Here is a 12,391-nt window from a genome sequence, read left to right as displayed (position 1 = left end):
GCACCAATTATAAAAAATAAATAAGACCACAGTTAAATAAAAAATAAAACAAAATAAATAAAAGACCTCCAAAGAGCACATATCCATTCCTGAAACACAGCTTTTTAACTGAGAACATCCAAGAGAAAATATGTCTACTCCCCAAAATCATGTAATACTCATGCATTCGAACACATTCATATTCTAGAATGTTTCAAAATCACTTTTGAATCACATGCAAGTGCTAATAGCATAGCTTCACTCACATCCATGAAGTCAGTGTAAGTTACTTCTCATTCAAATTAAAATTTAATATATGCCAAATAAGTGATCAATAACCACACTTGCAGATATCTGTGGGAATCTGGACTTTCCCTGTAAATCTAAAATCTAAATCAACATTTACATAGTCTGGATACCATATTGGATCCTATATGAACAGATAACATCACTCTCATTTAAATAGAACATGGGATTTTCAGATATATTTGTATATTGTGATCCAATGAAACTAATTTATGCATCACTGCATGGCAGGGAATGAGTGAGGAGGGTTCACCCATTGCACAAGCACCTCTCCTTGTGCCAGCTCAGTCCTGACAATCCTTCTGTCGTGCAGGTTTTACACGGCAACACCTACACAGATGGGCCTGTCATGCCCCCTGAATGTCTAAATATTCACGTTTGCTTTGACACATGAGCAAGAGACAATAACCAAATGGTTATCTTCTCTCAGCCACCAGCTGTTCACCATTGGCAACAAAGACAACAGGAATATTCGTGGGAGCTTCAGTCCCAGATTCTAACAGTGATATCCAATGAGTCCCCAAAGAAAATAATTACTGAGGTTTTCATGCCTCTCATCCTCTCCTTTGTACATCCTTACTTTAAACTCCATAAACAGCAAGAAACATAATTGTCTTCTAGTATCACAGATGTGATAATGGACAAATACTCATGAAAACCTTTACATCAGATTAGAAAGTTCAGGTGTATTTTATAGAAAATTTACAAGCAAATGATACCCAGAGCTTGAAGTCAGCGTATGACTGATAGGCAGGAATCTTTTAATGTTCTGAAAAAGATACAGTGAACCCCAAGTCAGTGCATCCTCTGCAATTCTTGCTTTATGCAAGACCCCAAACCCATATCTCCAAAAGTATCTTAAGAATACAAGACACCTGCTAAGACTGCATCTTCCCCAACTGCTGAAAAAAACAGAAGAGAGGGTTGTGATTTCCACACCCTCAGTGTTCTGCTTCCAGGATAGAACAGAGCAGTTTCCCCACTGGAACATGTTTTAATGAAGATGTGCTCTAGGCCTCATTGGCAATACCTAAACTTTTGTTTGCATTATTCTTCCAGACTATTAAGAAATGCATCCTGTCCCCTCTTGGGTGCCTTGCAGAACTAGGCCAGGACATTCTTCTCTCATTCCCCTATACTATGACTGAAATCCATTCACTGCTGGCAAATACAATGAGTCCCATACTCTTCTTTCTCAAAGCCATTCACTGAAAAATTTAATCATGACCTAGTTATATTTTGGTTGTCTATCAGTAAAAAAAAAAGACACACAGTCAACAGGTTGTTGCTTTACTTCAATGAAAATGATTTCTAAGAAAGGTTATTTCAGCCTAAAAAATGGCCACTTCACAGATCTGGAAAATATAAATATACTATGAATAAGGCCGGTTGTGAAAATAAATACAATGAGCTCTAGAAAGAGGCTCTGGGAGAGGGCAAAGGCCTTGGGCACTCAGCATCAATTTGCTGTGGCGACCTCCTCAAACCCCATCCTCTCCAGGCTCCACCCCTGAAATCCCCAGGAATTCCCCAGCCTGGAGTTGGCATCCCCATCCCCTTCCCAGCTAACCATCAACCTACCATTATCTGTCCCTCTGACCGCAGCTGACTTCTGCCCTCCTTCCTGGAGATCAGTTGTAATTCTGAGTGATCTCCACCCCTCACCTGGAGACTGGCAACAATGGTTCCCCAGGAGAAAATAGCTGGTTCGGAGGGTGGAGTCTATGGCATTGTACCTGTCTGAGGTTCCAGCCCTCCTCAAACCTCACCATCTCCAGGTTCCATCCCTCAAATCTCCAGGAATCTCCCACCTGGATTTGGCAACCCTATCTCCTTTCCAGCCAATCATCAACCTACCTTTATTTCCCCCTCACTCTTCAGCTCCCGTGGGTGTATCTCACTCCTTAAATTCGCTGCCACCACTCACTGAATTGTCACTGCCTTTTTAGAGGGACAGTGAGACCCCTCTGGCCGAATCTCCATATTTGGAGATGGAATCCCCAATCTTTGGGGAAGCCCTGGAAAGTTGGCAACCCTAGGGTCTGGTCATTCCTTGCTTTCTTGGGCTACCCCTTCCTTTTTTATTGTGCAGAGCAGGGGATACTATGTGGTCAAAGCACAACATAGAGTAGTAGCCCAAATAAAATAATTTATTTAATCATTTACACAATTATGGAGTGCACACACACTAAATTAATAAGGCAGAACTGTATGAACCAACAGGACATAAATCAACAGGGTTTAAACACAATCCTCTTTCACAACACTCTCTCTACCTCTGGAGGTAGTGCGCTCATGATAGGATCTCTCCTTGGACCGGCCTCTGGCTCTGCTTCAGGCCAAGCCCAAGAGAGCAGGGAAACTTCCATTCATTCCCCAGTCCAGCCGACTGTGGAGTGGCTGAATCTCTGCTGCCTCCCAGGGTTCCCCCATGTCTGTGGCTTATGGCCTGGACAGTCTCGTCAGCACAGGCAGCAGGGTCATTTCCTAACGTCCTGTAGGACGAAGATTGCCTCCTCCCTGGACGGGCTGGAGTCTATATTGATGCTGCCCTGCCCCTTGGGACAGTCTCTCTTTTCCTGCACTTTTTGGCCTTGGGGCAGCTGGAAACTGTAGGCCAGCAGATTTATTTATTTATTTATTTAAATTTCTACACCGCCCTCCCCACCATGGCAGGCTTAGGGTGGCTCACATAATAAAAGCACAATAACAATAAATATCATAGACATCTAAAAAACAATCCATCAAACAATTCATTAACAATTCATTAAAACCAACTTACATTATATTAAAGTGCAGGCAGTTGACTTATAATATCAAAAGATGGCCTCATACATTCTATAAATTCACTTGATATTCAGCTCGTCGGTCGTTCTCAGTTTGTCAGCGGGCACAGGCTATCAATAATAGACCACGCACTAGACTTCTGTTGTTGTTAGGTTGATGGTAATAGTGATAATAGATGAAGAAGCCCCATTCAACCCAGTGAGTGATAACGCTGCAGGCCCCTTTCTGGAACTACAGGTCAATTAAACCTTATGGGGGAACATTTTAAACAAACAACCACACAGACAGCAGCCATCTTACAAACACAGCTAACTGCCATTTCATTACACCTACCAACAGCCACTGAGGGAAAAGTTAAGTCCCACACAGGAGGCAAGCAGGAGAAGCATCTTCATCAAGAGAGAAAGCCGTTTGCAAGTAATTCGGACAGGGTAGAGTGGCTGAAGGGGGAGTGGGCAGGGAAGAGGAGCAGACCCAGCACACGGCCAATGGCACACGAGTACTCTTGAGTGGCAGCTGACGAGCCAATGGCTGAGGGAGTGCATGGAATCTTGCCACCCCAAAACAGAATTATGTATAAGAAGAGATGTGTGTGTGTGTGCATAAAGCTACTGGTCAGTCACTTTTACAGACTCCCGTCTCGTTTAAAATGGCCAATATTGTAATGCCCCTGTATATATCTGTGGTGTGGCCTCATTTGGAATACTGTGTACAGTTCTGGTCACCATATCGCAAAAAGGACATTGCAGAGCTGGAAAAAGTACAGAGGAGGGCAACAAAGATTGTTAAGGGGTTGGCCCTGATCTGAATTGCCCAGGCAAACCTGCTTTTGTCAAATCTCAGAAGCTAAGTAGGGTCAGCTCTGGCAAGTACTTGGACAGGAGTCCTCATTGAAATACCAGCAGTCGGGAGATGGGGGACAGGCTTTATTCAGCCATCTCTCTGAATATCGTCCAGGCCTTCAGTAGGGGTCAGTCACCAGAGGTTGCCATGACTTCCAGGTGCACGCACGCACGCACGCACACACTCACACACACATAGGAAAAATACAAAAAAACACCCAACCTTAAAAAAAACAACCCAAGATGGTTAGGGGGTTGGAGCACCTTCCCTATGAGGAAAGGCTGAAGAGTCTGGGACTTTTTGGTTTAGAAACAAGGCAACTAAGGGGGGACGTGATAGAGGTTTTAAAATTATGCATGGAGTGGAAAGAGTTGATAAAGAGAATTTTTTCTCCCTTTCCCAAATAACCAGAACTTGAGGGCATCTGCCCTGACTTGGATAGCCCAGGCAAGTTCGATCTTGTCAGATCCTGGAAACTAAGACAGGCCGACCCTGGCAAATATTTGGATGGGAGACTTCCAAAGAACACCAGGGCCAGGAGGCAGAGGCAAGCTATCAAGCCACTTCTCTGAACATCCTCCATGCCCCAGTAGGAGTTGCCAGAGGTCACCATGACTTCCAGAAACAGGCACACATATACACGCACACACGTACACACAGAAATGCAGCCCCCCCCGAACTTGAGACCAACCAATGAAACTGATCGGCAGTAGTTTCAGGAAGGACAAAAGGAAATACTACTTTACACGGAGAGTGATTAAAATGTGGAAATCGCTGCAAGAGGATGTAGTGATGGCCACAGGAATAAACAGCTTTAAAATGGGATTAGATAGATTCATGGAGGAGAAGCAATGGTGACTGAGGGGAACCTCCACATTCAGAGGCACAAAGCAAGGAGGCAAAATCAGGGGAGGGCCTTGTTGCACCTCCAGAGGAACTGGTTGGCCACCGTCTGAGACAGGATGCTGGACTATATGGACTATTGGTCTGATCCAGCAGGGCTCTTCTTGCGTTCTTGTGTACTTAATGCAGTTAATGTCAAAGTACTAAAACTGCTTGGAAGGAGACAGCCATAAATGAGCTCCCCAGTTTCAGTGAGTCATTTATTTTTGACAAACAAACAGGTAAGGTGGCTTCATCATTAATAATAACAAAGAATCCTATTTAAATGCCATTATCTTCTATTGAAACTGCTCATTAGAATGGCTTCCAAGATGCTGAGCTACGGAGATGTAAAAGGTTGGCACTGGTTTTCCAATTCATATATGACAACTAGGTGAATAAAGAATAAATTTACATACTCTATGGAACTATAAACATACTGCTGGAGATAGAAACTAAAGACCCAGATTAAAATTCTTGCTTACTCAAGAAGTTTATTGACTGACCTTGGGCTTTATTTTCTCTTGGTGAATTTTAACTCTAAAAATTGTTAGGACACAAACAATCTGATCTGGAATCAGTTTTTACAGAAGTCAGTACTGCTGATTTCTAGGAATGAGTAGATTTGCCCTATTCAGGTCTTTCCCTGAAATTTGATGCTGCTTTCCATTCTTCTTTAATTTTAGTTTAAGGATGAACCTTTCTATAATTCATTCTGAAACTGAGGTGTGCTACAGCCTTCACTTCATTTGTAGCCCCCTCCCACATTACAAACACACATTGATAACACATTGCAAAGAAGAAGAGATTGGATTTATACCCCACCTTTCACTTGGAGTCTCAGAGTGACTTACAACCTCCTTCCCCTCCTCTCCCCACAACAGACACCCTGTGAGATGGGGGGGGGGCGTTCTGAGAGCACTGTTCTTGAGAGAACAGCTCTGAGAGAACTTGTGACTGACCCAAGGTCGCCCAGCAGCTGCATCTGGAGGACTGGGGAATCAAATCCGGTTCTCCAGATGAGAGTCCTCCACTCTTAACCACTACATCAAATCCCAACAAGATCATACGTATAATTCCATCAAGATACCTTTTGTGCAGTGCTTTACTGATATGTACACGCACTTCTGCACAATGGTAAAACACAAGATTACTTTTTTGTAGCAATTCTTGTAACTTTTTAAATTTAAAGTAGTCTCTTCCCCTTTGCTGTGAAGACATAAGAGGAAAGGCATATCTTTGTAATTAAAGAAGCCAACCTGAATATTTGTTTAATGCCAATTTCAGCGCATAGATATGTTCATCAATGAGCCCCCTTAAGATAAGTAGATCTCAGACATTTAAGGCTTGAAAAAAATCCTGGAGAGAATTATGTCAAGACCTACCAACATCTCCCCATGACAGACAGTGGTGATGGCTCAAATGAATGCTGCCCAGCACCAAAGGGAATGCCCTCCTCATGTTCCCCTTCTTAAAATCAATGTGAGCAAAGACACAAGTTTGTATTTTATTCATTCTTATTTTACTTTTTCACATAAGCAGCCCTAACATTAGTGCTCTTTGCTGCCAGCAAGCAGCGTGGTAAAACTTAGGGTGAGTCCACTTGGCTCTGAACTTAGCAGCACTTCTACCACTCTCATACCTGCCATCTCAGGTAGAACTTGACCAGTCTATTCTAATCAGGTCTAATCAAATAAGCTTAAGCTCCCTGATACAGTACAAAGCAGGTGGGGAAAAAGGACTCTCTCACAGCTAATTAGAGACAGTCTCAAAAATCTCCTGCTCAGCCCTGGAACAGCCATAATTAAGTCCCATAATGACCTAATAGCAGCTAATACACAACGCATGTTAATATCCAAATAAATACATATCAAATATTATGATCTTTCACATTTGTTTCTTGTCTGTTAAAGGAAAGGTCTGACATTGTTTCAGTCCATATTTCAGTATGTGGCACAACCACTGCTTTCCACTTCTGAAGAATTAATTCTTTAGCTATTACCGAGGCCCATAAAACCTAGGGTTTTCAAGGCAAGAGACATTCAGAGATGCTTTGCCATAGCTTCCCTCTGCGTAGCAATCCTTAGTGGTATTCCTTAGTGGTCTTTCATCCAAATACTAACCAGCTCTGACCCTGCTTAGCTTCCAAGATCTGACAAGATAGGGCTAGCCTGGGCTATCCAAGTCAGGAAGAAATCTACTAGGTATCCAATAACTGCAGATAATAATGTTTTTATTCTGTATTAACTGTATTCTAAGATCTACAGGTTTGTTTAACATCATACAGTATTTCTTGCCGTATTGTTTTCTGAATTTGGATATTATTATTTACTTCATTTAAATCCCCCCTTCCTTACCAATGGAGACCCAAAGCAGCTTATATCATTCTCCTCTCCTTCATTTTAGCCTCACAACAATCTCTTACACTGAGAATGTGCCACTGACCCAAGGTCACCCAGCAAGCTTTCATGGCATTGTGGGAATTCAGGCTTTGGTCTCACAGATCCTGGTCTGACACTCCAACCACTACACCATGCTGGCACTCTGATATTGAGTTGCATAGTCCCATTTTGCCATAATTCATCAGTTATAGGTTTGACCATGTTTCAAACAGGCATATCAAAATGTGTGTATGACTCCCCCTTCAAGGGTTAATGTGAATGGTCACGAGCTTGTTTCATTCTGCAGGTGTCACTAATTGGTATCTCAGCCTATACAGCCCTTAGCATCTTCAAGGCCAGAGCTGGAAATTAGCTTCTCATGAGAACCTGCAGCCTGTAAGGTGGGAAGGGAAGAATCAGGGATGATGAGGTAACTTTCTAGAGGGTTCTAGCAAGAACGGGCCCCGATTGGGTGTTACCCTCACCTGATGCTGCTTGGCCAAAAAACTATATAACTGAAGTAAGAGCCCGGAAAAGAGAGGCTAGCTGGGAATTGTGATGGATTGAAGGCCTGGACTATGATATGCTTATACTGCAATGGACAGCAACATGGATGATGCATAAGCCGTGGTTGTTGACTCTTGGACTTAAGGTTTATGCCATCTAATGCAGGTCTTGAAAACATGTTAGATAGTTAAGCTAGTTTTCTTTGTTTTTTTACTGCATGATTTTAGAGCATTGTGTTGCCTGTGGATTAAATCTTTTATCTGAATAAAAACTCTATATGATTTATAAAAAATAAAGAAGGGTTTGGTTACTTGTGTACAACAGCCCTGGGGACCCACAGCGTTCAGTCTTGGACTCCTTGACAGTGTGTCTTTTGTTCATTAATTTATGGAGGTCAAAAAAGGTAATACATCATGAAGGCTTGACATTGCAAGTGCATCTGGACCAAACTGGGTATGAAGGCAATGGGTTAATTGAAGATCGTGCCAATTAATGAAGGTGGAAAGATCATATAAACACAAAAATCTTCATACATATGCACAATCCAGTGATGGACAGTGCCTTCCAGCAATGGCGGTACTACAAGCACAGCCGAACCCACTTATCAGGCCTCACCAAGTACAGCATATTCCAGATTCTGCTGCTTTGAAGAGAATATTACTGTAGCCTGTTTATGGGAATTAGAAATCACAAACCTCCACTGCAATTATCTGTCTTAAATTAGCTGAACAAATTACTTACTGGTACGATGCAGGCCTTGCTCTTGAAGGCAGAATGGAGAAGTTGGTATGAAAACAGTTTTACATAGTATCACAGGGACGTGACGGTATTTTAAGCCAACAGTATTTTACAGATCATGGCTGAGGCCAAAGATAGTAGCTTGTCAAAGCCATCTACTGATTTCATGGAATAAGAAGATTTTGACTGAAGAGTTCCCGGTTCACAGGCCATATTCTTATAAGGCAGTGTTACATGTTACAGTAATTGATACCAAAAACAAAGTTACACAGAATTTTTCTTTAGTGAATGTGTCATCTGTGAAAGTACTTTGTGTGTCGGAAAACTTTAACTTCTAGGAAATTTTTTCAATACCATTTTATGAGGCTCAGCCCTGGCTGTCAGCTTCCCCTAGCACTGAGTCCGCTTACTTGGCCCTGGGATGGGCTGAAAGTAACATTTAGGGAGGCCTAGTGGGGGATTTCACCATGACATGGGCAGGATCAGAGGCAGATGAGGTGGCTTCCTCTTATCATGAATCAGCTTGCCTGTTGAGGCACGAACAGAAAGGCTGGTGCCAGAGGTGGGCCAATGACCTCCTGGCCGGCATGCATGCATCAGGGAAGCCAGGCACCAAAGGCACTGACAGCCTGTCAAAGGGCAGGGTGGTTTCAGGGAAGAGAGCTGGGTGGATCTGTGACCCTCCTGAAGTGGGCAAAGTCATGGCTGTTGGGGCAAGGGGGAGAGAAGGAAGCATGGGAGAAGTGACAGGGGAGGGCTGAGGTAAATCCCAGCATGAAGGGAGTCAGAAGCACAATGGAAGGGCAAGAGGAAAGACATGCCCGAAGGAAACAGTCAAGAAGTGCCAAACTTCCATCTGGGTGGCAATGGATAAAGCACTGGGCTGAAGGCCCTTTGAGGTGGGGGTGCTAGTGGAGTGCTGTAACCATGGGCTCCCTCTTACTGTAACTGGGCTTGTGGCTCAATAAAAATTATTTCAGCAAAGCACTTCAGCATGTGACTACTTTGGGGACTAGGATTGCCAGGTTTTACCTCAATCCCAGTGGGGGACTCCAGCCTCACTCAGGGAACCTCCGCACCCATTGGAGGGGGGGGGTTGGCAAGCCTAGTGGGGACCAGGAAGGAGGGACAGTTTGAACAGCCCCGCATACTTCTACTCAGGCCTCCCAGAGATAAGGAAATGTGTTCTAATTATTGGTACAGAAGTAGAACAATTGCACATTAATTTGTACATTAATGTGCTACTGATGCAATAGGTACTAATTTGTATACACATTGTTTACATAAAATGTAAGCAAACAAAAGTAGATGAAATTATTTTTGATTTAGAAGGAAACTCCATACAAGCTTTACAATATACTACAAACCTATGTGGAAAATGTGGTGTTTTGTTTTTAATTTGTCATGGTAAACAAATACCAATTAAGCCAGTCACTTTGTATTAACACAACACCTATCTCAGTCACTGTGCATCAACCTATGATCATCTGTAATGGTGCTCATTAGAAAGCTACGTGCTAACTTTGCACTTGGATGGAACTTTTTTTTTTCCTCCTTACCGGCTGCTAAAGTTCGTCCCATTCCTGGTTCACTGGTGACACAACCAACTCGATTGCAGAGAGTAATTGTAAAATAATAAATCCTGTATGGTTCCAATCCTGTTGCTGTGTAGGAACGCTCATGAGCTTCAGCAATATACAAAACCTACAAAAGAAACAGAATCAACATTGATGCTATGACAGTACTTCTGTTACTCTCCACTAAATAAGAGGGTATGTTTAACAATAAGGAATATGCTTTGGGGTTTGCTGATTTCTTCCTTTGAAGGTCTGCCAAGAGCCATTAGTGGAAACAGCATTATCTTGAAGAACCTCAACAAGGTAGAATTTAAATTATAATATTTCAAATACATTATTTGAAGAGGTAATAATCCAGTTCCTAGGTGGAGAAATACGGAAGCAAAGTAATAAAAAATGTGTCATTAAAAAACCTCATAAAACTGTGTGATACTGGAGTTACTTATATAAACAGTACTGATTATACATGATCATGGTGTTAACTTTCTGTGATGCAATCAAAGCGTAACAGTTCTGATTACCATGAAAACACAATATCTGATTAACAGGATTCATAAACAGATATGCTGCCCTTTTTGCTACTACTACTAGTAGTAGTAGTGGTGGTGGTGGTGGTGAGCACTATTATCAGTGAGCACTGCACAGGAAAATAACCTTTTTTGTTAAAGTAATTTATCAAAGATTTAACATGAGAAAGCCTGAATAAAGTGTGGTATTCATGTAAAGTATTGTACTGTGCATACTATTCGATCTAAAAGCCTGATAATTCATTTTGGAAATAATGGTTTTTACATTTTTATTGCATTCTTCTTTGAAGGATCCCTAAGCAGTGTTTTAGTCTCATAACAACCCAGCAAGATAGGATAAACTAAGAGACAACACTATCAGTCTAGAGAGGTTTCTAACTATGTAGGGATTGAAATATCAGTTTTCCACTCAAACCTAACCCTCCAGCCTCTACATACTTTGGGACTAGTGGCCTGATTCTACTTGCCAATATGCATTTTAACTGTAGAGCATCAGATCAAGTCCTAACTTCTAAACACTGCCATAGACTGAGCATTGGTGCAGCATCTCATTATTTCTCCATCAATGGTCCCTGGGAGCAGATATCACTTCCTAGCAGCTTTCTAACATTTCCTATATGTGACTTTATGAAGCCTGAATCAAACATTATCAAAGCAACATGGCAGGAGCACCTTTCTATGCCCTCTACTCAGGCAGCTCCAGTAGTTTTCTGTGTCAGCGTGAACACAACTTGTTCTCATACTCACATACTCCCTGCCCTCTTCCCCTTGCACATGTAGTGAGAATGAAGGTGTCCTGGTTTCAGAAGCCTCAACTCTAGCTCCTTTTTGTTTGATATCTGAATGCAGGCATAAGGGCAAACTGTAATTTATTTCCTCCCACAAACTGGTATTCTAAACAGACATCATGTAAAATCATAATTCTTTTAAAAATGGTTAGTTTGTGAAACCATAGTTCACACCACAGGAAATCACTGAAACTATTTCCATCAGCAAATGCTGGTTTCATTGCCTTTTCTCTATAACCTGGGAGGGTGTCTCTGGAGAGGAAGCCAGGAAATCCACATTCAAACATCACACAAAACCAAACTTAGTGCTAACCATAGTTAGTGCATCAGTCTGCATTCAGATAATCACACTAACCATAGTTCATTTAATTAAACCATGGTTTCATGCAATACCTGAGCTGAGCACAAGGTTTAGAAGGATGGATTGTGAGAAGGACACAAACTCCAGTTTGCCCAAGCAGCTGTTTCCAGATGTCACAACAAACTGGAACCTGCTTTAAGTTTTCTCAGAGCAGGACGCTTTTGATCACATGGCATAGGGGAGGCTGCAGAAATATGTGTACATAAAAATAAGTGGCATTTATTCCTGTCACTCACAAATAGAGGTTTGTCCTGTCATCTGAATGAAGCTACTGTCATTTCCCTTTTTAGCATAAACAGTATTATATAAATTGTTATATAGCTATGCTCAGCCTGCCATTAACAATAAGAGTTTTGCAAATCAGCTTCAAGCCCTGGTTTCAAATTCAGGCATCAAGCCACCTATGGTTAATATTGGTCTCAATGTAGATATAACACTATGTATCATAGATGACAGTGAAAAAGGAAAGGAAGGGTAATTCCTGTAGGAGAGAACAGCATGGAAAGAGGAGTATGCCAGCTAGCTGCCTGTTCCTGATGTCATAACCATGGTTAAGAGCTTAGAAAACATTACTTCTGCACTGATTCTGTTGGCTATCCTTGCAGAATTAAGTCATGTCTTCATGTACATAAACAAAGAGACTCCAGAACAATCTGCCAGAAATAAGTCAAATCCTCTCATACAGAGACAAACAAACAGACAGTCATCTCCTCTG

General features: G+C 42.0%; 1 protein-coding gene across 1 annotated transcript in view; it reads right to left on the bottom strand.

The window, feature by feature from the left end:
- USH2A (Usher syndrome 2A (autosomal recessive, mild)) overlaps positions 1-12,391 on the bottom strand; it is a gene marked incomplete at its 5' end in the record, with an annotated part of 716,575 nt that overhangs the window by 636,566 nt on the left and 67,618 nt on the right. The window contains 1 exon segment of the mRNA XM_015424093.1: positions 9,983-10,127. Coding sequence (XP_015279579.1) covers positions 9,983-10,127 — 145 coding nt within the window.

The sequence above is a fragment of the Gekko japonicus genome, unplaced genomic scaffold (assembly GCF_001447785.1).
Source record: "Gekko japonicus isolate JY-2015 unplaced genomic scaffold, Gekko_japonicus_V1.1 scaffold810, whole genome shotgun sequence".
Lineage (NCBI taxonomy): Eukaryota > Metazoa > Chordata > Lepidosauria > Squamata > Gekkonidae > Gekko > Gekko japonicus.
The sequence above is the reverse complement of the archived record's forward strand: the minus strand, read 5'-3'. Positions and strand labels throughout refer to the sequence as shown.